The sequence below is a fragment of the Panthera pardus genome, unplaced genomic scaffold, assembly GCF_024362965.1.
Source record: "Panthera pardus isolate Hobbes unplaced genomic scaffold, ASM2436296v1 HiC_scaffold_25, whole genome shotgun sequence".
Taxonomy (NCBI): domain Eukaryota; kingdom Metazoa; phylum Chordata; class Mammalia; order Carnivora; family Felidae; genus Panthera; species Panthera pardus.
Genome location: NW_026526821.1, coordinates 57654419 through 57681581, shown reverse-complemented (window position 1 = coordinate 57681581; position 27163 = coordinate 57654419). Strand labels below are relative to the sequence as shown.

At 42.4% G+C, this 27163-nt stretch overlaps 1 protein-coding gene across 2 annotated transcripts in view; it reads left to right on the top strand.

Annotated features, from left to right (window-relative positions):
* IL1R2 (interleukin 1 receptor type 2) overlaps positions 1 to 24666 on the top strand; it is a 33760-nt gene extending 9094 nt beyond the window's left edge. The window contains exons 1-9 of one of the 2 annotated variants that reach the window (XM_019428541.2): positions 6599 to 6725; positions 7734 to 7858; positions 8676 to 8940; positions 14398 to 14578; positions 17073 to 17247; positions 19376 to 19438; positions 20480 to 20615; positions 22195 to 22337; positions 24474 to 24666. In XM_019428541.2, the coding sequence (XP_019284086.2) occupies positions 6697 to 6725; positions 7734 to 7858; positions 8676 to 8940; positions 14398 to 14578; positions 17073 to 17247; positions 19376 to 19438; positions 20480 to 20615; positions 22195 to 22337; positions 24474 to 24613 (1257 nt within the window). In that variant the 5' untranslated portion in view covers positions 6599 to 6696 and the 3' untranslated portion in view covers positions 24614 to 24666. Of the gene's footprint in view, positions 1 to 6598; positions 6726 to 7733; positions 7859 to 8675; positions 8941 to 14397; positions 14579 to 17072; positions 17248 to 19375; positions 19439 to 20479; positions 20616 to 22194; positions 22338 to 24473 lie in introns of those variants that run through there. The other variant, XM_019428542.2, reaches the window with a different exon arrangement.
* The last annotated feature ends 2497 nt before the right edge of the window (positions 24667 to 27163 follow it).

Here is a 27163-nt window from a genome sequence, read left to right as displayed (position 1 = left end):
TCCAGAAATCCAGCTTCAATCTCCTGCTCTAATGTGCTTAAAGACTTTACCGCTAAGATGTCGGTCTGAATGAAAGCATCAGAATTCCATGGTAGGCTTTCAATGTGTGTGTGTGCATGTATTTACAATTGTGTGTTTACATGTTAAACACACTTCTTTTTTTAAAGTTTATTTATTTAATTTTGAGTGAGGGAGAGAGGAAAAGAGAGAGCATGCATGCACGCACAAGCACTGGAGGGGCAGAGAGAGAGGGAGAGAGAGAATCCCAGTCTTCGTGCTGTCAGCGCAGAGCCCAACTCAGGGCTCAATCACACAACTGGGAGATCACAACCTGAGCTGATATCAAGAGTCAGACACTTAACTGACTGAGACACCCAGGTGCCCCAAACATTTTTCTATAATATGGATTTAGGCATCAGGTTTATTGATTCCATTAGGTAAAGTTGAACACCATTCTAATGTAGCAACTGGTATTAGGTAAGTTATTGACTATAGTACCAGAAAGTTCTCAGGCTGTGAGAGGGACCCTTAGCAGGAGTTAGTAAGAATGCAGGTGGTGGAAACTCTGACTTCTAACTCAATTCTGCCAGTTGTGTGCTCTTGATAAAGTTACTCACCTCCTGAGTTTTTGGGTCTGCTTCTGTAAAGTGCTGATGAGAGCCACCACATTTTAAGTGATTTGTCTTTGCCAGCTCTGTGTTGACCTCTTTACATATCACATGGAATCTGACCCTTCTTTGCCACATGCTAGCTACAGCCATTTTACAGATTAGCAGACTGAGTCTCTCAGAGGCAGTATGATCCCCATGTCCCCCAGTCCCCGCCCCACCACAGGCCCTAAACCATCCCGCTGGCACACAAGGAAGGCAGGACTCACATTTGCTTTGTCAGACTCTCAAGTCCATGTGCTTTCCACAGTTCTTTCCCGTAGAGACTCCCTAACTCTCAGAACTACTGTGCAATGTTGACGGACTTCTTCTGAGCTTCCTTCTAGGATGGACTCTGACCAATGAGTGGAGCTTAGGGGAAGGCAAATTTACATTTGAAATGACAGAGGTTTCTGGTTTTTTGTTTTTGTTTTTTAATGTTTATTTACTTTGAGAGAGAGGGAGAGAGAAGTCCCAAGCAGACTCGGTGCCCTCAGTACAGAGCCAGATGTGGGGTTCAATCCCATAAACTGCTAGATCATTACCTGAACTGAAATCAACAGTCAGATGCTTAACCAACTGAGACACCCATATGCCCCTAAATGACAGAAGTTTCTGATCACGTGTATATTCCAAGACTGGAAGTGTCCATCTAATGAGGGGTAAAGTTGGCAATCTGTGGAGGATGCTGGGTTTGGAAAGACTGTTTGGGCTGCTGAACTTTATGGCTTCTAGAGCCCCCTCTAGCTCCAGGTTCTGGTGCTTCTATAGAGCAGAGGATGAATACCAAGGCTAAGGATTGTGTTGACTCAGGATTACATTCCACTTTATCATTCCATTAGCTCTGTGGCCTTGGGTAAGTTACTTAATGTATCTGAGTCTATTTCCATTGCTTCATGTTTATAATGGGGATGATGCACTCTACCAGACTCATGAGTTTAGTTAGCCCTCTGGAATTTTTCAGAGCAGAAAATTCCTCTCACACAAATATCAGGTTAGGAGAATGTGAAGCCTGGTGGATTCATACTGTGGGTGCTGAGGGCCTCATGGGTGGAGCTTCCACTCCACATCAGTCATATTCTAGGAGGATGGCAATTATTCTGAGCTGGAAGGGTGGGTCTTGTCAGGGGCTAGCCTGTAAGAGGGCCTGATGCAGGAAGAAGGTGAAGGAAGTGTCTTGGTTGATGGTCCAGCTTGCTGGGGGCTCTGAATGACTCAGGCTTACTGGGAATGCAAAGTGTGAACAGAGGATTCAAATGAGTGGGGAGATGAGTTGGGTTGATTTGTTAAACCTCTTTGTCAATGGTTCTTGGTTGGGGCAGTTGACCAAGCTCAAAAGGTTTGATGAAAAAAGAGTGGTTTCAGAAAGTAAAACATAAAGAAGGCATGTAGCCCTTGGTGGAGCCAAGTCTTAGCTTCTCTAAGTTTTCCCTTTGAGATTCAGCCCATCATGGCCCAAAGATGGGTCTTCCTGTGCCATGGCTTCCAGTAAGCATTTCCATCTTCCCAGACCCCACTGGAGTCAAGGACATTGAGGTGCTCTCATTCTGACATGGCCATGCAGACCAGAAATTGTCCCACCATGCTGCACTGAGTTCCCTGAATTCTGGGGTTGGGTGGGGGGAGTGTGGTGTGGTGGGGAAACTAGTTTCTCTCCTTTCTGTAGACAACCCATCAAGGGTTCTGCTTTAAGCCAGTATACTAAAAAGAAAAAAAAAGCTGCCTCAAAACTGATCATGTATTTCTCTGCATCTGAAACTAAAGAATCTTCTTATTCCCTAAGCTCTTAACATCCTGTGCTTTCCAGAGACTTAGTTCAAAATACTTCTTATTTTGCTTCGGCTTTAAATTTTAAAAATTTCCAAGCTTAACATTGATGCAAATATTTATTTTCCTTTGGGTGTCAAAAGGTTTCATACCACATGCCTGCAACAACATGTGTCAGTTTTTAGGAATTTACTTTAAACTGGAGGTGGCTAAATAGTATGAGTAGGGCCTGATAACTCTTTGACTTCATTAATATTCAAGATCTGTCATCTTTGTTTTACTTTTTTGGGTGACTGTACTCCCTGACTCAGAGATTGGCAGCTGCCTAAAATCTTTCCGGAACAAGGTGAAGCTAGAAATAAAGTTTAATCTTTTCAGTGAATTAAGAGATATATTAAAATATACTAGAGGGTAACATGTTTAATCCTTTTAAATGCCTGAAGATTGATCTCTGGAGCTATCATTTATTTGCTTATTTGTTCTCAATCTGCTAAAACATGTGTTCCTATATGCATTCTAAAGTATTTAGGGGTGAAGTTTGAGATGTCTGTAATTTTCCAGTGTTCAGGGGAACAATATGTATATGTGTATGTGTATGTATATGTGTAAGTATATGTATATGTATGTGTATACACATATGTGTATATATGTATATGTATACATGTGTATATATGTACACATGCGTGTATATATGTGTGTATATTATATGTGTATATATGTGTGTGTGCGTATGTGTGTATATGTATATATGTGTATATATGTATATATGTGTGTATGTATATATGTGTGTGTATGTATATATGTATATATATGCGTATGTATATACATGCTTTATATATGTATATATACACACATATATGTGTGTGTATATATAGGGAAGGAGACAGAGAGAGAATGAGAATAAAGCAAAATGTTAATAATTGGTGAGTCTCGTGAAATACATACTGGTGTTATGCCATCCTCACTTTTTTAGTCTGTTGGGATTTTCAAAATTAAATGAAAAGCTGAAGCAAACAGCTACATACTCTTAGGCTATGTGTACCATCCATGAGCAGGAGGCTGACACCAGGGATCAAAGGCGGTAAGCGGGGTGCTAGGCTCAGTGCGGGGCCACCAGCTTTTTCCACCGTACTGTGTCCTTTCTCCTTCCTTGAACTTTCCACAAATTGTTGGTCATTTTCTTATTCCTGGCCCTGCTTTCCATCTTATTCTTCGGTTTTCGTACACTGGGTGTAGTGAAACATAGTTGTGTGGAAAAAAAAATTGTCATTCAAATTCTTGGAATCAGTTGCCTTTAAAATTTCTTTCTTCCAGTAAGAAGGTCAACTCGGATTCAAGAAATGTCAAATTGTCTGTAATTTAAAGACATGTTGAAAGAAAGTAGGGCAGGAGAGGAATGTTTTGCTGCACACCTCTGCAGAACAAATTCTTTTTCCTTTAGGCCTGCCAAAGACTTACTATTTCCCACGCTAGGGCAATTTTGGTTCCAGCCTTTTCCTGAGGTTTTGATTATTAAAAATGATCACTACTGCATGTTTGTGGTTTAGTTGTCTGAAGCCACTTCCTGAAGAGGTCACAGTAAAGCAGTTGTTTTTTGCCAAAGTCTTCAGAGGGAAACCAAGGCAATTAATTCCTTTGGCTGAGGGGGCCCTGGAAGGGGGGTGGGTGGGTGAGAGGGGATGGGGAGTACAACATTTTAGGGTTTCATGCCACTGGAACAGGGTCCTTGTTGAAATATCTCTACTTCTCACCCTGACCAGACATGCGATTTTGAGAAGAAGGTTAATGTCCAAATCACTTTCAACATGTGAAAAAGAAAGTGAAACGACTAGATTTCCCTAAGACCCTTCCAGCTCTGTAGCTCTGTGAAGCCTCAGCTGATAACTCCCCCTGGATGGACACAGTCTGACTCTTTGGCGTCAAAGTAATTTTAAACGTGGTTACAAACCACATAACTCAAGACTAAGCCTGCACCTGTGTCCTGGGAGGTGCTCTCATCCAAAGGGAGGCTGCTCAGCTCCTCCTGCCTTTGAGTTGAATTACTTCTATTTTTTTTTAAGTTTATTTATTTATTTTGAGAGGGTGCGTGAATGCACAAATGGGGAAGGGGGAGAGAGAGGGAGAAAGAGAATCCCAAGCAGGCTCCATGCTCAGAACGGAGCCCGCTATGGGGCTCGATCTCACAAACTGTGAGATTGTGACCTGAGCTAAAATCAAAAGCTGGATACTTAACCCACTGAGCCCCAGGAACCCCATAAAATAAGTTTTTTCTTTTAAGTAAATTCTACACCTAGCGTGGGGCTTGAACTCATAACTCTAAGAGCAAGAGTTTTTGCTTTACCGACTGAACCAGCCAGGAAGCTGAGTCAAAGTGACTTCTTAAAGAGTCAGTCAGCAGAAACTGTTTGAAACAGTTGAGTATCAGAAAGAGGACCAGTGAGAACACAACACCTGACCTGTCAGGGCTCCTTCCCCCGGTGTTCTTTTTATAAAGTTTGAAAAGTTTGCATATTGGGATTCAGTTTGCCAATGTATGGCAGGAAGCCTAAACATATTTAAAAAAAAGGTAGTCTAGGGTGGGAGCCCCATGAAACCACTGAAGGACTCATGTTCCTGTCTTATCCCAGCACTGTGTGCAAGTGGTCTGCACCTTGTGACCCAATATGGTGGCTGTAATCCACCCACCATATCCATACTGAGCTAGCAGGAAGGAAGACCAGTGGAGACTTTTAAGTCTTTTGAGGAGGCTTTTAAGTCGACTTCCCAGGAGGAGCATACATTTCCACCTACATTCATTGACCCAAATTCTGTCACTAGGCCACTCCTAATTGCAAGGGAGGATGGGAAATATAGACTTTGTGTGGGATAGTAATGTGTCACACTAAGAGTCAGGGGTTCTATAATTGGCAAAGCAGGGAGGACAGATCTTAGAGGAGGAAGCTAGCAGCATCTGTCATAAATACTATATTTTTGAAGAGTAAGGGCTTTGGAATCAGTAGTCTTGGGGTTAAACTTCAATTCCTGCTTACTAGTTGTGAGATATTGGTCAAGCTATATAACCTCCTTAATCTCTTGTATTATACGATATGTCAAATTGATGTGAATCATGAGATTCACATCATGGGGGTAAAATGGCAAAACTTATTTTCTCAGTGTTTAGCTCAGTAGCTCACTATTTTTTCAGTCCCCGTGTCACCATCTTTGACTTCATCCACTTATTTGGATATGTGGTATTGGTTATGCATGTGTATTTGACTCCCTCTTTTTTCAAAGCCTCTCTAGAGAACCAGTGAATCTGGCTGGGACCAGTACAGTTGGGGATGCGAGAAGCTAATGTGTGTGCAAAGAGGGCAAAGCAACTTGGTCAATGTTGTTGTGACTCTTATGCTAATCAAGTTGCCTGGTTAACCTGAGGCTGGGGTTAGTGGTTAAAGTCACAGGAAACATTTGTGTTTCAGAAATAGGTGAAGGATAGGACCACGCAGAAGCAGGAAGAGCTTAGGGGAAACAGCCCTGGGGTAGACACACAGCTAAGGGGAAGATCTCAGGTCATTTCACTGCCCATTCCAGTTCCTCGTCACTCAAGGGGGAGTTCAGACTGCAACTCTGAACCCGTGCCTTCGGATGAGGGAGGGTTACTAGCATGCAAGTGTACTTCCTCAGTTTGCCAATCCTGCCCTGGCCACTTAAGGTCCATCTGGGTTTACTGTGAGACATTCAGAATGGTATCTGTTCCATTCTGAATGTTCCAGGGACAGGGAACAAGTTAAACTTTAAGGAAATGGGGAAGGGATGGTGATAGGGAATTTTTTTTTTTTTTTTTTTCCTGGATTCACTCATCACTCCCAATTTCCTGCTAGGCTTTTGAGCACAAATAATCTCTGGTACTCTCTGGGACTGGGTATTTTATAGGCCTTGAGGGCTGTGAATTAGACCATGCCTCGGTTCTCAAGACTGTCCCCACCCAGGGGAGCCAACAAGACATGGTTGTGGCAGACGTCATCATTGCTCCCAGGTATTTCCATTTCCAGTGTAACTTGAGGCTCCTCCCACTAGAGGTGGACGTAATCTCCCCGCCCCAGTGATGGCAGCTTTGGCCACATGACTTGCTTTGGCCAATGGAATGTGGGCAAACCAGCAGTAAGCTAGTTCTGAGCAAGGCTTTGAGTGCTCTTGCCACATTGCGTCCTTTTTTTGCCATCACAGAAGATCATCTCCCAGGAGGTTGTAGGTCCAAGGAAGATGAGAGACACATGGAGGAGACTTAAATCCCACCCGAAGCATGGAGTCAAGCCTAACCGCCCGATCTAGGTCAGCCAACCCCTATCTGATTCACGGACTGTGAGATAGAATTGCTTTACACCATTGGCGTGATCGCCATGGCGCTTGTTTTATTCATTTCAGTCTTGAGATGGATTGTTGGTAGTATGGTTGTGGCAATGGTTGGCTAATACAACAGACCATTACGCTACGGTGTGAAAGGGACTGCAGGGAATTATGGAGACATCTGGTGCTCCAGTCTTGGGGAAGTATGTGGGGAGGAGTACTTTATGAACTTGTGTAAGCTATTCACTATTTGCAACTTATTTTGCTTTTCCTCCTGGGATGCTCTAGACCAGAGAGTTAGCGGTACATAGCATCCATCAGGTACGTCAGAATTGTATGTAAAATAAGAGCTAATCCATAGAGACAGAAGGAAGAGTTCTCCAACAAGTAAAATATAAAGACCTTTTGGCTTCTAGTGATTAAGCCACTCATTCATTCAACAAGTAGAACTTAAGGATATAGTTGTAAATAGGGTCTTTGAGTACATGAGCTTGCATTCTATAGGGAGGGAACGTGGTTGATGATGAATGCCACAGATAGCAATAGAGCAGGAAAGGAAAATGTGCAACATTCACAGAAGGGTGGTGCAGCTTTACACGGGAAGGTCAGGGAAGACCTCACTAAAATGATTTTGAGTAAAGACCTGAAAGTTGGAGAGAGCCTAGGCAGTGGCCACAACCAAGGAAAGAGCATCTCGGTTTGCAGCAGGGAGCACTAAGGCACACTTCAGGAGATAGAAACACTTAAGATATGGAACACCTCTTCCAAGGCACCTTGTTAGTGCTCTGGGGAGTTGATGTTAGGTATGCTCAGTGAATATAGCTGTTGAGGAGAAAATCCAAAACTTTTGTGTTTTCTTGGTTATAAAGTCTGGGCAAAAAGATTTCCATCTTCAGGTGAAGCCTTCAGAGCCTCCTGCTGGGACCATCGTCAAGGTGTTCTCTCTCTGGGTGTGTGTGTGGCTCCTGGTGACCCCTCTGTCTCCTCCTACAGATTAGGGGGTGCTGAACCTGAGATCACCTCCCGTGTCCTTCAGAAGTTGCTGGAAACAATGTTTGTCTTGTACGTGTTGATAATCTGCGTTTATTCCTTCACCGTTCAGCCTGAGGAACACACAGGTGAGAAATGAATCTTTCAGCTGGAAAGGGCTTGCCTGAAGCTTCTCTGGGGGAAAGCAGTTGTTTATCTAGTGAAGTCTATTGTTTTCAAAAGGCAAGTTGTGACAGATGCTTCCTCCTGCCCATCTCCTCTGTTGCACTGTGCTTGCTCTGGGCATAGGTCATTCCTGCCAAAGAGTGAGCCAAGAAGGTGGTGTATTTGCCCTCAGGAAAAGGTGCCTTTGGATTTTAACCACATGTCCTGTCACAACTAAGCTCTTTTTGTATCTGAATTCAGCCAAAATCCACTTTTATTTTTTAATTTTATTTATTTTTAATTTTTTAATGTTTATTTATTTTTGAGAGATAGAGAGAGACAGAGCATGAGCAGGGAAGGGGCAGAGAGAGAGACACACACAGAATCTGAAGCAGGCTCCAGGCTCTGAGCTGTCAGCACAGAGCCCGACACGGGGCTCGAATCCACAAACTATGAGATCATGACCTGAGCCAAAGTTGGATGCTTAACCAACTGAGCCACCCAGGCTCCCCCCAAATCTACTTTTAATGATAAGGAGTCAACAAGTGAAAAATATGACCCAACTTTTTAATCATTTTTTCATCTCCATGTGAACCAGATTGAATTTTCCCCACAAAATGTAAATTGGAATTGACAGTAACCCAAAAGTTGTTTTTGGGAGTTTTGAAATCATTATAACAGGAGTGTTTAATGGGGCCTCCGGGGTGCAGGCCACTTGTTAGGGGCACGCGGCTTCTTCAGAGCTGCCCATCCAAGGAGGTTTTAGATCCAAAGCCTGACTATGATCTCTCTGTCCTTCAGTGGCTGCAGGAAACTGCCAGTTTCTTGGCAAGCATTTCAAAACTGACTTCAAAGTGGAAGGGGAGCCTGTGGTCCTGAAGTGCCCCCAGGTGCAGTATTGGTTGTGGGAGTCTGTCAGCCCCCACGTCAATGTGACATGGCATAAAAATGATTCTGCTAGAACGATTCCAGGGGAAGAAGAGACACGAATGTGGGTCCAGGATGGTGCTCTCTGGATCTTGCCAGCCTTGCAAGAGGACTCTGGCACCTACCTCTGCACTGTCAGGTGAGGCCCCCCCAGGACTAGGGTATGGAGTGGAGCTCCTTCCAGAATGGACTTTTGCATGGTTCTTCAGTGTTGACCTGGATTTCAAAATGAGAATCTACCTTTTGTCCTCTTCACTGTTCCTGAAATACCTCTACCCGAGAGCTTTCCCCAGATACCCTCATGGCTCTTTCTCTCCATTTAAGTCTTTGATCAAATGTCACCTCTTTAGAGAGGGCTTCCCTAGCCACTTTACCTAAAACAGCATTCCTGACACTCTCTATTTTTACCCTGCTGGTAGTTTTCCTACCTGACACACGTGTGTTCACGTATTTAATGTTTGCCTACCCTGTAAGAATGTAAACCCCAGGAGGACTGGGACTTGGGCCGTTTTGTTCATGCCTGCATCCACATGGACAAAAGAAATTGATATAGAAACTGGATGGGACTGTAGGAATGAATTAATCCAATTGCTTATTGTACGTGTGAGGGGACCAAGCTCACTTATGAAGTGCTTCTAGGTGGTGGGTGTGGAGCTGAAACTGGAACCCAAATCTCCTGATGTGGGGTCTACCCCCCTCCCTCTTTGTCCTATTGCTTTTTTTTAAAGTTGTGGTAACATATGCATAGCATAAAAGTTATCATCTTATCCCTTTTTGAGGGTACACTTCCGTGCGTTAAGCACATTCACATTGTTATGCGACCATCAGCATCCTTCATCTCCAGAATTCTTCATCGTCCTACACTGAAACTCTGAGCCTGTTAAACACGAATTCCTCATTCTTCCCTCCAGCTCCTGGCAACCCCCGTCTTACTTTTTGTCTCTATGAGTTTGATTGCTCTAAATACCTCATATGAGTGGAGTCCTACAGTGTTTGTCCTTTTGTGACTGGCTTATCTCACTCAGCACAGTGTCTTCAAGGTTCATCCATACTGCATTGTGTATTAGAATTTCATTCCTTTTCAACATTATTCAATGGGATAGTATTCCATTGCATAAATATCCCATATTTTGGTAATTATGGTGCTTCTGCCTTTAGGCTGTTGTGAGTGATGCTGGTCTGAACATAGGTGTACAAAGATCTGTTGGAGTGGGGCGCCTGGGTGGCTCAGTCAGTTAAGCGTCCGACTTCGGCTCAGGTCATGATCTCACGGTCCATGAGTTCGAGCCCCATGTCCGGCTCTGTGCTGACAGCTCAGAGCCTGGAGCCTGCTTTGGATTCTGTGTCTCCCTGTCTCTCTGCCCCTCCCCTGCTCATGCTCTGTCTCAAAAAAAAAAAAAAAAAAAAAATCTGTTGGAGTCCCTGCTTTGAATTCTTTTGGGTATATACCTAGGAGAGAATTGGTGGATCATATGGTAATTCTATGTTTAATAATTTTTTGAGAAACCATCACATTGTTTGCCACAGTGCCTCCTCCATTTTACATTCCCACCAGCAATGTACACGGCTTCCAGTTTCTCCTCATCTTCACTAGCACTTATTATTTTCTGGGGTTTGTTTGTTTTTTTGTTTGTTTGTTTGTTTCTTTTGGAGAGGAATAATAGCCATCCTACTGGGTGTGAAGTGTTATATTATTGGGCTTTCGATTTGCATTTCCCTAATGATTAGTTATGCTAAGCGTATACCCATGTCCTTTATTGGCCAAATGTCTGTTCGAGTCCTTTGCCTAGTTTTAATTTTTAAAGTTTTTTGTTGTCTTATTTTCAATTTCTTTTAAAAATGGAAAAATAATTAAAATGCAGTGTTATATTAGTTTCAGGTGTAGAGTATTCAGCAGTTCTGTACATTTCTCAGTGCTCAGCACTATAAGTGTACTTTTAATCACCTTCACCTATTTCATCCATTCCCCCACCTACCTCCCCTCTGACAATCACCAGTTTGTTCTCTGTGTTTAAGAGTCTTGTTTGTTTCTTTTGTTGTTGTCGTTCATTGGTTTCTTAAATTGCACTTATGAGTGAAATTATATGGTATCTATCTTCCTCTGTCTGATTTATCTCACTTAGCATCATGCCATCCAGATCCATCTATGTTGTTGCAAATGGCAAGATTACATTCTTTTTTTGTGGCTGAGTCATAGTCCAGTGTGTCAATGAATCATCCTGTCAATGAATCCTGCCTAGGAAATAGACAAACAATATCTTACTTCCATATCAGGGAAATGTGGATGCTTGATTTTACAATAGCTATCAATGCATAGTTTTTCTTTCCTTTTAGTGTAAAAGAGTTCTAATGTTTTCCTAAGGAGCACTACTAGGAAAACTTAACAGTGCATTAGAAAAAGAACGGAATTGGGGTTAGAATAGTATGGGTGTGAATCCTAGCTCTCTCATTTTCTAGCTGGTAGGATGTTGGTCTTATTACTTGGCATTTATGGGTTTCAGTTTTCTCCTCTGTAAAGAGAGTTGTTGGGAGAGTTCTATGAAATCACAGCATGTGAAGCACCTAGTTATAGGGAGCACTATAGAAGACGGTCAATATATACACGAAAGTGCCTTTTCTTTCCTGAAGGCAATGCTTATTGACTCCTGTAGTGATACTATGCAAAAATCAGGGAGATGTCAGCTGAGTCATGTTTGTCTTTTAAAGTTTGTTTTTATGGTTGTTTTAAAAAATTATACCTCATACTCATTTTATTTTCTATTCTTGTAGAAAAAAAGAGATCTGAGATTGAGAGGGGTGGTAGAAATCTCAGTGTGGGTCAAAGTTTCGTAGCATGTGAGAGAGTCTACCTGGCTGATCTCTAGAACTCTCTTCCAGCTCTAAGATTGGGCTCCCAATGGATTGAGAATCACCAGCAGTTGCCATAATACCCTTTGGATTTATAGTCACAGGTCATGAAACAGCCCTGTTCCTGTGATTTTTATAATCTTCTGATCCAGAACCCACAAGGCCTTTCTGTCAACCAGGGTGGGCAAGTCAGTGGCTTAAAACCACAAATGCTTATTTATCACACATGTAACAAGCCAGCAAACCCATGTTGGGTTCAGAGACAATCGAGAACCCAGACTGAGGGGCCAGTCACTATCTCAAATGTTGGCTGCCATACCAGAAGGAGATTGCTATTAAAACTTTGGTGCAAGGACACCTGGGTGGCTCGGTTGGCTTCCAACTTTGACTCAGGTCATGATCTCGTGGTTTGTGAGTTTGAGCCCTGCATTGGGCAGCTCAGAGCCTGGAGCCTGCTTTGGATTCTGTGTCTCAAACTCTTTCTCTGCCCCTTCCCAACTTGTGCTCTGTCCTGTCTCTCTCAAAAATAAATACACATAAAAAAAAAAAAAAACTTTGGTGTAGAAGTGACACACGTATATCTCATTGACTAGAAAGAGTCACATAACTGCACCTACCCACAGTGGGGCCATGACATGTTAATTCCACTGTATGCTCAGGATGGGGGAATTGGACACATTTGGTGAACAACACTAATGACCACCACCCCTTTGCTGTGGGGATGTAACACCATGTGGAGAATGTGAGTGTTGATCAAATCATTCCGCACCCATCTTTCTTTTGCGTCATTTTCACGGAGTGTCTTGCCCAAGGGGAATTACCAGATCAAAAATGTGAACAGATTTGTAACTCTCAATATGCGTAGTAAGTTTGGTTTCCACAGATCCTGCCCTAATTTGTGGGTTTTCCCAAAGCCTTACCAGGCTTCTAACCTTGGTTTGACCTCTTAGTTGTTGTACAGCCTTAGGAAAGTACTTAATTTCTGTATACCTAATTTTCCTCATCTAAAAATGATATAATAATAATTTCTGCCTCATAAGGTTGGAGAATAGATAAAATAATATATAGAGAGCACCCAACACAGGGCCTGGCATGTATCTCCTCCAGGTGCTGGGATGACTCTTTTCAGGTGTACACTCTTCTTTAGACTTGTCCTCGTTTACATTTCTTTTTTCTTATTCAAAAAATTTTTTTTAATGTTTATTTATTTTTGAGAGAGAGAGAACGTGGGAGCAGGGGAGGAGCAGAGAGAGAGGGAGACACAGAATCTGAAGCAGGCTCCAGGCTTTGAGCTGTCAGCACAGAGCCCGATGCAGGGCTTGAACTCACAGACCATGAGATCATGACCTGAGCTCAAGTCAGTTGCTCAACGGACTGAGCCACCCAGGTGCCCCTCCTCATTTACATTTCTTACAATGAGATTATATATTTTTCAAGATGATAGTTAACTTCCTGAATTTCTTTGTGCCTAAAATGTTTGTTCATTCTTTTCCTTTTTTAAACCAGACATGAAATATAATACAGATATTGGCTCTATATATTTGAATTAATTCTTTTTACTTTCAGGTAGCAAGATTTTATCACTTACTTCTTTCACATACATTTTTTACATTTTGTTCCTTCTTCAGATATAGATTGTTTTTTCTTTTGCTGTACAGGTTCCCTCCCCCCTGCCTCTTCCTTATACAGCACACATTTTCATGGTCTCTGTTGGTGTTGTGTTTCTTAGATAGCCAGGGGCTTAGCTGAGACCATTGTATTTTCATGTTTTTCTATTTTTTTTCCTATGTTTCAATCAATGTTTTGCCTCTGCCATTTCCCCAGCTCTAGGGTCTTGATAGAATTATGATACTGAGATTAGAGTTAGGCCAACCAAAAAACAAACAAAACCAAAAGAACACACACACACACACACACACACACACACACACACACACACACACACACCACCCAAATTAAAAACAAAACAAACTTGCCAAGTTCATTTCCCCATGCAGTATTGCAAAAATATTTTATAGATCTTACACAAAGTTCTCAGCAGTTTTCTGAAATTCGACTTACGCTCATAGATAATTCCCAAGAGAAGTAAAGGGAACTTTATTCTAGGTAAATGGTGGCTTTTTGCAAACAATCTCTCTTTTTGGATATGGCCTTCTGCACTAGGAAGTTGAATTGGGTTGGGGCTGTGCTCAGGGACCCCCTAGAACCTGGAAAGGTTCAGGCCTGTTTGAAGGGTATTTGGGGATCTCTTAGTGACCCTCAATGGGGTTGAAATCAGGCTTGCAGAGAGGGTCCTTTGGGAAAAATGCAGACCATGTCATCATTTTTTTTTATAATAGTTATGATGTGGTACTTTTTTGTTGTTTTGTCTCTCAAGGACTCAAAAAGATCAGGAAGAGAAGCATTGTGATACTAATCAAGAAACTGCAGAACACAGATTTTAATGGGTTTGGGGAAATTCGTTTTTTTTTTTTAATGTTTTATTTTATTTTTGAGGGAGAGACAGAGCACAAGTGGGGCCTGGACAGAGAGAGGGAGACATAGAATCCAAAGCAGGCTTCAGGCTCCCAGCTGTCAGCACAGAGCCCACTGTGGGGCTCAAACTCATGAACCATGAGATCATGACCTGAGCTGAAGTCGGACACTCAACAACTGAGCCACCCAGGTGCCCCAAATTATTCTTAATGTCATTTAGCTTTACTGTTATTTTTCCTTGTGATTTATTATCCTTTTTTCTCTTTTATGTCAGAAACACATCTTACTGTGATGAAATGTCCACTGAGCTCAGGGTTTTTGAGAAGACAGAAGCTTCCCTGCCTTTCATATCATACCCGCAAATTCTTACGTTGTCAACCTCTGGGTCCTTAGTTTGCCCTGAGCTGAGTGAATTCATCCGTAACAAAATGGACATGAAGATTCAGTGGTACAAGGTACATCTTTAAAAATTGCCATTTAAAAAAATTTTTTTTTTAAATTGCCATTTAATTAAAATGTGTCTTACCAACTACAGGAAGGATATAAAATACCCATTCTGAAGATAACACATTCACTTTTATATTTCTGATTTTTTTTCAACTAGTTAGTTTAAAAAGGGCAATGATTAATATGTTCTGTTCATCTTTATGTGGCTGGGGCAAGGGTCCTCAGAGTAGGAATTTAAGAAGACAGAATGTAAAATGAATGCAGAGTAAGTGGCAGTTGAAGAGAATAGCTTTTTACTGTCATTTGTCTATAGCAATGGGAAAAAAACCCATTGTTTATTTAACAACTGTGTACACATATTAATGAAGCTTTTTTAAAGCACATGATAATTAACTTTTGTGTTAAAGGAGTAAATATAGACAATTTGTTTTCTTGCCTGATTGAATAAATACTGTCATCAGATCACTTGTGTAGACCAGGTGTGGGCAAATGATAGCTATAACCAGTGGCCAAATTGAGTGGCCACCTGTTTTTATTTGCTGGGGATAGTTTTTACTTTCTTTGTTTCTTTCTTCTTTTATTTGAAAGAGAGAGAGAGCAGGGAGAGAGGCAGAGGGAGCAAGAGAGGGAATCTTAAGCATGCTCAGCATGGAGCCTGATGTGGAACTCAATCCCACGACCCTGGGATCATGACCTGAGCTGAAATCAAGAGTTGGACACTCAACTGACTGAGCCACCGAGGCGCCCCCAGTTTTCACTTTCTTAAACGGTTAAAAAAAAATAAGACTAGTATTTCATGATATATGAAAATGACATAGAATTCAAATTTCAGTGTCAATAAATAGAGTTTTACTGGGACATGGCCATACTTTCTGTGTCTGTGGTCTCATACTCCAAGGGCAGAGCTGAATAGCTCTTCAAACTTACCAGAGGACAGAGGCCATGTGGAAGGTAGGCCTGAAATATTTACTATCTGGTCCTTTACAGGAAAATTTGCTGATCCCTGATATAGACAGACCATAGACTGATGCTGAAAAGTACAGTTATTTGTTTAAAATTTGATATAGGGCCACCTGGGTGGATCAGTCGGTTAAGCATCCAACTCTTGATTTTGGCTCAGGTCACGATCTCGCAGGGTGTGGGATTGAGCCCCGTGTCTGGCTCTGCACCAGCAGTGCGGAGCCTGCTTGGGATTCTCTGTCCCTCTCTCTCTGCCCCTTCCCTGCTTGCACTCTCTGTCTCTCTCTCTCTCAAAATAAATTAACATTAAAAAAATACAAAAAATACAATTTGATACAAAATAATTCTGTAATCGAGGATAGGTCAACCAGTTGACTGGTATTATAGCTACAAGATATGTATAGGATATCAATGCTATCGTTACTTAGCCTGAACCGGGTAAAAGTCTATTCTGGATTCCCTGGCATAAACTAACAAAGTAGGGACTGTTAATATCTCCATTTTACAGATTAAGAAATGGAGATACAGAAGTGTAAGGCACTTGTCCAAGGTCATGCAGCTGGTAGATGGTGCAGCCAGAACTCCAGCCCAGGAGGCCAGGCTCCACATACCACTGCCATGCAGGGGACCCCTGGGGGCTTAGAGGCCTTGGAGGAATGGGGGTACTGAGCCCTGTTTGGCTTTTTCATGTTTGGCTCCTCCTGTTAGGAACAATAAAATCTCTTTTTGGTTAGATCGATTGTAAAATAATACTTTATGAGCCATTAGGTGACAAACCTTTCCAGTTATGTCTGTGCTACCATTCAGAGCAAGAGTCTGAAACAGCTCAAGGTTATGTTTGACTATTGCAAGGTTTCGATCATCATGGTTTTGAAAGATAGGTTCCTGAGAACACTGTGTGCTCATTAGGATGTTTTTTTGAATCGCATTCAGTTTTTTTCTGTTATTGGAGGCCTTGCTCTTGAGGATTCTGTTGTGTAAGACCCAAAGAATCTCTCACCCATATAGGAAGTGTGCCCTCATTTCTCACATTTAGTTTTTCTTTTTTTCACAAATTTTCTCCCATCTTTACTGACTCCTAAAATTGAAACAATCTTTAAAGTAATTACTGCAATATCATTTCTTCTGAATATTACTTTTCAAGTCACAAGTGATTGAGGGGCAGAGGCAGAGAAGGAGAGAGAGAAAGAGATTCCCATGAGGGGCAGAGGAAAAAAGAGAGAGAGAGAGAGAGAGAGAAATGGGGCTTGAGACCACCGATGTGGGACTGGAACTCACTAACTGAGATCATGACCTGAGCTGAAGTCAGATACTTAACAACTGAACCACCCAGGCACCCTACAACTATGTTTTCTATGTTAACAAATTCCCTCTGCTAAGAAGTACAGTTAATAGTATGCCTAAAGTACATTTGTAAAGTAAATACCAGGGCAATTGTTGGATTGCATATTCAACATCAATTGTTAATACTGATACTATTCATATAGCTTTTGAGATATAAATTAGTACATAGTATAACTTTGAAAAATATTTTCCCCTAAGGATTCTGTCCTTTTGGATCAAGACAATGAGAAGTTTCTAAGTGTGAGGGGAACCTCTCGCTTACTCATACATAATGTGTCTGTGGAGGATGCGGGTTATTACAGCTGTGCCATGACATTCGCCCACGAAGGCATGCAGTACAACGTGACTAGGAATATTGAACTACGTGTCAACAGTGAGTACTTGCCATTGAGGTACTTTTCCACCCTGTCAATAGCAAGCATGCAAAGAACAAATTAGGGTTCCCCGTGGAATTCCTTGAATGTCTTTGGCAGGAAAGGAAGAGAGACCTATCAATTCTCCTAAAGCATCAGTCTAATAAGACAGGTGTGAACCTTTGAAAGATAGAAAGCAGGGTGTTTTCATGAGGAAAGCTGAATCCCTGGGTAGTTGATAGGGTTCCAAGTGTGAGGCTAAAACACACCAGCAGATGGGGCCAAACAGTGGTTCACTTGAAAGGTCTCTTTGGAAAACCCCTTTTGGAAGGCTTGTGCTCCAGGGCCAGTGATCAGAACATGGCTGCCATAACTTTAGGTATAATTCTTGGATACTAGAATTTTATTGGACTTTTCAGTTAGAAGGCTGTGCATTGGCATATCCAGTGGAAAATGCCACCCCCCTTTTTTTTTTCTTCCCCAAGGCACGTGGCCCTTGAAACTAGAATTTCAAATAGTGAGTGCTCTCATTGGTTTAAATGAGTTCTACTTGAAAATAATGTTGTTAACAGTGTTGATTAGTATTTAAAATTGTTCAACATTTATTGCATACCTCCTATATGCTGGACATCAAGCTTGGTGCAAGGAACATAAAAGTGTTTAAGTCCTGGACTCTGCCCTGAAGAGTATGCTGCTTTTCTTTATGTTATATACTGAACAAGTACACAGTTGGAGTCTTTTAAGGCATTTTGGAGGGCTTTGAAAATACATTAAGGTTAAATAATTAGTCATTGAAGGGAGAAGACATTTTTTTTTTGTCACAGGGAATCCAGAGATTCAGTTTTGCTACAGAGAAAATTGTGTCATGAACTGAAATCTCTAGACTATTTTACTGTCTTATGAGGATTTATTCATACCAACAACTTGTTCCCCCACAGGGAATCATGGAAACTTCCCAGGATTTTGAAGGGGCTCCTAATTATCCTGTTTATGTGATACTGCATATGAACACTAGGGGGCGACCAACCTTCATATTACCCAGTGTTATGATCTCACTGTTTCTCAGAGGTTCTCAAAGGGTGGTCCTGGGCCAGCCGGAAGTAGCAGCTCTTGGATGCTCACTAGACTTGGAAACTCTCATCTCCACCCCAGACCCACTGAATTAGAAACAGGGATGTGGTGGGGGGAGCACAGCAATCTGTGTTTAACATGCGGCCCACGGATGCTGATGTACCTTCAGATTTGAGAAGCACTGAGGTATCTAGCCCCTGAGGCTCTTTTCTCACCGCCTCTCTGTTGCCCCAGCATCTGTGCAGCAGGCATGTGATTATGTGTGTTTGTTGGGGGGCTGGGGGGAGACTCCTGGTCATGGTCAAGAAGCCATCTGGTCCTCTGCTGTGAGACTGCCTAATGCTTACTCACGTTAGGATTTCAAGAGGCTCTGCAGGAAAGGTGTAAGGATGGAGTGAGCAGTTATGGAGATGGGCAGCCCTTCACCCACCCCCAGTCACACTCTTTGCTCTAGTTCAGGTGCCCAGTTTCTTCAAGTGGTTGGGAGACCTTCCTCTTGGGAAGTTGGGTTGCTATTCAGAAGTCCACCTCTGTTTCCCAAAAGAGTTTACGTCTTCAATGAACAAGACATAGTAGCCAATGCTGGGTTGTGCTCTTTGTCACTCAGTGTGGGATTAACAGTATAAACAGGTGGTTCCCAAATACTTGTGCCTTTTTAAATTTTTTTCGAGTGACTCTTCAGAGGCAGGAATGGAAAGGATGGAGATATTTTAGGGCAAATAGATGTTGGGGTAAAGCCTATCTTGTGGACATTGTGAACATTGCTATTAAGGATTTATTCAGGAAGCCAGGGAGGGGAATGGTTAATTATTTATCACAGAGCAAAGAACATCAGTTAGTGGAATGTGTATTTAAGTGTGGCCTCTTCCAGTAATATCTCTTCTGGGAAAGGCATTGGCCAGAGATGCTCACTTTTGTGGAGAGCCTGTTTCCTTTGCTAGACAAAGGTCGAATCTTACAATGGCTGGCCATACTGTCGAGGAGAACTTTGTTAATTAGCTAAACAATGGAACTTGACTCTCAGCTCGAAATGAAGGCTTTCCTAATTGAATCTTTTTTTCCTCCTATCATTCTCAGAAAAAGAAGAGGAGACAATTCCTGTGATTATCTCCCCCCACCAGACCATCTTAGCTTCGCTGGGTAAGGCCCGCAAGGACCGTGTAACCCACAGGGGTGCCTGCAGTCCCTAAGCGCAGTGTCCCAGACCCTTGTGACCCCCCTGGGTGGGACCCCAGGACCCCAGCGTGAGAGGCAGAAATAACAGATATGAGGGAACATTTCCTTCTGTGAGATGGTAGAAGTGGCATTGATTGAAATTAGGTCTATTTTGTTACATGAAAACCGTACCTACAAAAATCTGCATGTAAAAATCCGAACATTCTGGTGACAGTTCTTAACTGTATGAGAGGATTAACAGCATGATTCCCTCATGTAGCCAGCACCTGTAGTATATTTTAAATCATTCACTTTACCAAAACTTGGCTGATGCTAAGCTTTTTCCATAAGAGTCCATTTAAAAAAATTTTTTTTGTAATGTTTTAATTTATTTTTGAGAGAGAGAGAGAGAGAGAGCACAAGCAGGGGAGGGGCAGAGAGAGAAGGAGACACAGAATCCGAAGCAGGCTCCAGGCTCTGAGCTGTCAGCACAGAGCCCGCTGCGGGGCTCGAACCCGTGAACTGGGAGATCATGACCTGTGCCGAAGTCAGATGCTTAATCGACTGAGCCACCCAGGAGCCCCTCCGTAAGAGTCCATTTGTAAAGTGAGGCTGATCCTGCCACTACTGGCCCCAAGAGACAGTCTCTTGTCGCCGAAATAGCTAGCTGGTTGGGGTGAGGAAAGTGACTGACAGGGTCTCCATTTTTCACTCTGGCTCACACACACTTCACTGTTGAACGTCACTATGTCTAACGGGATGCCACTCGATGCCAGCATTGACCGTGTAGGAGGGCCTCATTTCTCCTGTTTTCCAGAAGGAAAAGCTGCTCAGGGGTCCCGGTGGCTCAATGAAGGTCAAAAGCCACACTGAAGTCAGGCTGGGGTTCAGACAGGCCTGTGCCTGTGTTTGAAAAGATGGGGAAGGGTCCACCACTCAGATTTGCTGATGGACGCAAGGACTGGTGTGACCCCTGTTTCCTGGCTGGGTTCTGACGTATGATGTGTGCTGTCTTGCTGTATGCAGGGTCAAGATTGACAATCCCATGTAAGGTGTTTCTGGGAGCTGGCACACATTCGACCACCATGCTGTGGTGGATGGCCAACACCACCAGCATAGAGAGCGCGTACCAGGGAGGCCGTGTAACTGAGGGGCAGCGCCAGTAAGTGTGTGAAGATCTTTGTCAGCTGAGAAGCATCTTCTAGGCATAGCTGTTAGGGGACTGGTGTGGGCTTTGCTCTTCCTTTTAGAGACAAGGTCATACTGAACCTATTCGTAATGACACACATTCTACATTAAAAATAATCTTTTTGATTCTAAACTGTTGGAGTTTTAGGATTTTATACACTAAGTTTTGCTAAGCATTACCAATTGCTCTTGAGAATCAAACTTTCTCTAGGAGCTGAGTTGCTGCTGACTTGGCATCGATGTTGCATTTTCTAGCTGTTTCATTTGTGTGTCGATTTTTGCAGTTTTTTCAAAAACATTTGTGTGTCGATTTTTGCAGTTTTCAAAAAAAAAAAAAAAAAATGGAACCCAAAAAACTTTGGAGTTAATACATTTCCATTATGCACTCGGCAACCTGAGTGTCAAACATTTTCACAAACCCCTCGAAAGACTAAAGGTTAGCCCCAGTATCCAAGGGCCTCCTTTGTTTCTCCAGGAACAGGGGACTGCCGCAGGCACTAAGGAAGGTTAATACTAAAAGAAAGGAAGAATTCTGTTCTCATAAGCATTACTCTCTGGAATATGTTTTCTCACTCTGAAAGTAGAACAGTCAGACCTTGTAAGTGTGAACCATTTGTTTGAGGAAGGAGACCATTCAATGTCCCCAATTATCAAAGATTTTTAAAACTGTAGTTTTGGTACTCTGAATTAGCCTGAACTTTCAATTGCCAATTTTTTATCTTTTTTTTTTTTTGAAAGACCTATCAAAAAATACCTTTCTGGATGCAGTTTAGCAGGTCAGAATTATATGTGGTTAGCACAGCTGCTTGCTTGCACAGTCGTTGTTGAGAAAAGCTTGGCATTGCTAACATGCCTCATGTGGGCTTACTCACACTGTCCACTCACTTAAAGGAGCCTATTTTCTCCCAAGGAGAAAAAAAAAGATAGTCCTAGTATATCCACATACATGGTGTTTTTATTCATGCTCATCAGTAGCAGTGAAGCATCTTCAGATTACCATCACTACGAATGGCTGACTTGAGCCATTCCCTGGCCCATCTGCGGCTCTCTGCTCCCAACTTGAGTTTCCAGAATGACAGCTGGCAAAGGAGCAGAGAGGAGGAAACACCAAGGAGGCCAGGATTCCTGGAAACTCCCTCCTCCTCAATATGCAAATGATTTATTGGTGTTACAGTTAAGTTTCCCCAAACCAGACATTTCTATTCCCACTGCCGCCTCTTTGTTCATCAATGGCCTTAAAAAATGGATTCTTCCATTATCCAAACAAAACTGGCTCCTGTTATGTTCTCCTTGTGACAAGCGTCCTGTTACAGGCACCAACATCTTTAGTGTCACTCCCAACAGCTTCAGTGTCACTCTCACCTTCAGGCACAGGCTTAGAAATTCTCCCAGATAGGGAACAAATATAATGAATGACAAGTGCCCTTGACTTTATGAGTTGAGACCAATTTAAGCACAATAGATCCTTCTCATTGAGAGTGTTTGGATGTCTACATTGTAAAGACGAACTTGCATTTGATACATCATGTTTGAGTGATTATTTCCTCCCTCAGGGAATACTCGGAAAATAACGAGAACTACATTGAAGTGCCACTGATTTTTGATCCAGTCATAAGAGAGGATTTGAACACAGGTTTTAAATGCGTTGTGCGCAACACACTGAGTACTCAGATGCTACGTACCACGGTCAAAGAAGGTATGTATCAAGCAGCGTGTTTGATGTTCTGTGGCTGCTAGACAAAGTGATTTCCATGTGATTGCTTAGGCCACCGAAAGCAGATCTCTTATTTTTTTCTGATTTATTTTTTGTCGGGTGGAGGCTGGCTTTGGGAGAGTATATTCAAATCAAAATTTAAACAGCAAACTGACTTTTGGAAAAAAGACAAAGTGGTTCTGTGATAAACTTAAAAAAAAAAAATCCTTGTGTCCTCATCTGGTTCTGCCCTGGATCAGCAAGACCACCTGTTTCTTCCTGACGCCTCTAGCGGCAGGGTGGGACATTCTTTATCCTGAAATTGAGAAACTCCCTTCCCCGAGAGGTGGGGGCTGAGAGATATGCGGGGCTCAGGGCAGCTTCAGGGTTAAAGTCATCAGTCGAGAGGAGAGAAAGCACAAGACTATAGTCCAGTCAACCCAGTGCCCATTTAATGGACCTTTAAGAAAGAAGAAAAGCCCATGCTATCGTTTTGACCAAGTTGATTTCTTCCCAGTGTTTAAGCACTGAGTGGGAAAGGGAAATAGAGGTAGTGCAGAGACCCTTGGCATCCAGAGAGGTCAACAGGCGACAAGCCGACAAGCCGGAAGTGATCTCCAGCTGCAGTCTCATTATGCCTTCTGGGCAGTCTGTAGCAATCAAAGAAATCGCTCCACATTCTCTGTGTTTGCTGGGAAGGCAGCTGCAGACAGACTTGTAATTGAAAAGCTGAGGATTTGGTTAAGCCTCAGGGCAGAGCATGACAACACCCCGGACGTCTCAAGCCACTAGTTGGAAACACAAAACCCTTGGCTCACCCCACATCTACCCAGCTTCTCCCAGGGTAAGGCAAAAGACTGCAGTTGGGCAGTACTCCTTTCATACTCAAGTTTGAGAACCGTTGTTCTAGATCATTTCCATGAAAGGGTCAGTAGTTGTAGAGATTTGGAAAGGAAGCGTCCCACGGAAAGCAGAGTTCACTTCTGGGGTTCAGACTGTGACCCAAAGGAACCTATGGTTTGTCTGGTCCTGAAGCTGGGACCCTTTAAACATTTCTGTAATGTGAGCCCACTCCCTGCATGTCCTGTGCGGGATTGGCCATGCCTCATGGCAGCAGGCATAGCCGAAAGCCTGTCACCAGCATTGAGAGGTGCATCTGGGCGGCTGCTTGGAAAATTAAAGCTTTTCTCATTTCTAAACCTTGTGGGATTTTAAGAGAGAAGAATCATCTGGAGAAATGGTCTGAGATTGTGTTGATTCCTGGAGGCCTAGACAGACTATGATAAATAGCTTTAAAATGTAGAGCTCTGGCTTCATCGTCGAGTCCAGTAACACTTATGTACTTGTGTGTACTTGTTATGTTTTTATTTGTACTCTCTCTATTTTCATAACACAGGGATACCAAGGAGTAGAATGTAAAATAGCTGGGTCCAAGCAATAATCTTGACACCTAAGGCTCCTTTATTTGAAGTTTGTTTTCTCTTCCTTTGCTACTTTACTTAATCTTCCTGACAGCCACACTCATTGGAAAGGGGCAGACTGTACCCTGGCCAAGTCATAGTTGGCTGGTGAGGCCTAAACAGATACCATCTTTTTAAAATTTTTTTTATTTTTTTAAAATGTTCATTCATTTTTGAGAGACAGAGACAGCACGTGAGCGGGGAAGGGGCAGAGAGAGAAAGAGAGAGAGGGAGACACAGAACCTCAAGCAGGCTCCAGGCTCTGAGCTGTCAGCACAGAGCCCCATGGGGGCTCGAACTCACAAACTGTGAGCTCATGACCTGAGCCGAAGTCGGACGCTTCACTGACTAAGCCTCCCAGGTGCCGCTAAACAGATACCATCTTATTGCACGCTATTCAACGGGCGGAACAAGGACCCGTGACCCGTCACCCCACTCTCTGCTATTTCTCTTTAATGGATTTTTGTTCTACCTTCCTTGTTTCCCTAATGCCACAGATATCATTCTCAAATATCTTTGACCTGATGTAAGGGACATGCTTTCTAAAAAATCAGTGCACTATTATTAGAAAAAACAAACCCCACTTCTTGTCTTCTCCGTAAACCTGCCCTGCACTATCCTGCCCTGGCAGTGAGAGAATGTTCCATCCACCCACCATGTGACTCTGTTCTTCCTACAGCTGCCACATTCTCCTGGGGGATTGCGCTGGCCCCCCTCTCCTTGGTCTTCTTGGTTTTGGTGGGAATATGGATGCACAGACGGTATAAACACAGAACTGGAAAAACATATGGTTTGACCACGTTAAAGACTGGCCCTTAAGATTTTCAATCTTACGTGAGTGAAATAAAGGCAATAAAACAATTCAAATCCAAGCGATATCCTTTTTCATGGAAGTGGCTTGACCTTTTCGAAGATAGTGCTCTTCCTCAGTTTAACAGAGCTGCTGTGTTTATGGTGAAGCCCTAAAGAAAGAATGTGATGTTTATCCTGAAGCTGAATGACAGGAGGAAGTGTGCATGTGGGCGGGTGAGTAGCTCCCTGCCACTTGTGACCGTTTAAAAGAGTGAGGTGCCCCCAGGCCTGAATTAGAGTCAAAAACATCTAGGTGAGTTTTATAATTCATTCATTAGTCATTTAACAAAAGCGTATTAGAAGTCTGCCTTGGCTATTCTCCGTGGAAGGTGTTATAGATACAAAAATAGTTAAGATGTAAGCTGCGTCTTGGGGAAGATGGAATTTCATTTTGAGACCAGAAAGAGTGCTTTAGAAATGCTACAGAAGGAGAATCAGCAAGAATGGCTGAATTTTTTCAAAAGGACGAGCCAAAAAGTAGCAATTAAAATAGAGTAGACTGTGAGAAAAATACATGTTATTAGGACATATTAGTGAACTGAGAAACAGACTCAACTTTACAACAAAGGTTCTGAAAGTAAGGAGGAAAGAAAGGTATTGGGATGATTGCATTACACATTGGAAAAAAAAAGAACAAAACTAGGACCCCTTTTATATCATGTTACTCCTCCCAAAGAATCCCAGTTGAATTGATAAATTAAATTTAAATAAATCAAATTGTAGAAAAATTAGCATGACTCACTCCTTCATTTATTTGAGTCTTTGTTCAAGAGTCCTTCCCAGAGGCACTTCTGAATAGCACCTCTTTTCCATCCCTCTCTGTCCCCTCCCTCTGCTTTGTGTGTGATAGATCTTATCATCACCAAACCTTCCATTACATATTTACTTATTTATTTGCGGGTTTTCCCAGCGGATTTGCATGAGAGCAGAGATGTTATTTTGGTCACGGCTGTATCCCCAGTACCTGGAATCCTGCCTGCCATACACTGAACATTTAATAAACGTTTGTAGAATAAATGAAACTAGGATGTATTTTCTTTTGTTCACTACCAATAAAATACAAGAATGGGCAGGGTACAGATGGATGGACTTAATTATGTTACAATTCGTGCCTAATAGAAGAATGAAAGCAAAAGGTAAAAGATATTATGTCAGGCGAGTTCAAGGAATTAATGATAGCCTATACAGTTAATTCAGGGTTTAAAGAAAGGTGTCATGACCCTCATAGATGGGGGAACATGAATAGGGAATTTATGGAAGAAACACATAATGAAACCATAGAAAAGTGATCTGTTTCAGTAATAATCAGAGATGTAAATTAAAGTGACATTGAGATAACAAAGCACTCACACACACTATCAAGTTTTAAAGGCAAACTCAAGGTCATTTCCAAATGGTAACTCCCATTTCCTGTAATTCCATTTATAACTTGGTACTGGGAAGTAGAAAGGGAATTTGTATCAAGCCAGTGGGGTGCTGGGAACAGCTTGTATCTTCTTGCAAGAGCTAAGTGTAGCGTCTCTTCTGAGCTCTGTTCAGTGATGTCATGTTGGTAGCTTAAAATCCACCACCCTGGGAGTACTGACCATAGAAACTGGCAAATGCCACAGGCCAGTGCCCCCCTCCCGGGTACGCCACTCCAGGGCCCTGCAGATGCCTGGGGATGCTGCTCTTGGGAATTAATCTTAGACAGTAATTGAACAAAAGAAGATAAACAGATGTATGAAATATTTCAGTGAAACTCATCACCGTGATGATGAACAATTACGCATCAATTATAAATTATAATTAACAAGAATGCGAGACTGAAATACTTGTAATGTTATGGAAAAATTGTATATTTTATGCGATTTATGTGATTATGACAATATTAAAATTCATATCCAGCTAGAAAAGGGTGGAAAAAAAACCAAAGGATTTTGAAGACCGATTTCTTAGGTTTAATTCAAGGTCTACCATGTGGTGCCTCTGATCCTAGGCAAGGCCATTCATTAGTCTCTCCCTGTCAGTCTTCTGATCTGGAAAATGGGGTTGATAACAGGGACTAGAGTGCAGTGTTTAATAATCAAAATCATAGGAGGAATAGACAGGAATAAAAATAGTTGTATTGTTTAGGCCAAAGGTTGGCAAACTTCAGCCTTCTGGACAAATGTAGCCTGGCCTTGTGTTTCTGTAAATTAAGTTAAAAAATTTTTTTTAATGTTTATTTATTTTTGAGAGAGACAGAGCACAAGTGGGGGAGGGGCAGAGTGAGAGAAAGACACAGAATCCAAAGCAGGCTCCAGTCTCTGAGCTGTCAGCACAGAGCCCGATGTGGGGCTGGAACTCACAAACCATGAGATCATGACCTGAGCCGAAGTCAGTTGCTGAACTGACTGAGCTACCCAGGCGCCCTTGCAAATTAAGTTTTATTAGAACACAGCCATGCCATTTTGTTTATGTATTGTCTGTCTATGGCTGCATTGGCTCTTTGAAGGCAGAGTCGTTGAGACAACAAAGTCTGAACTGTTTGCTATC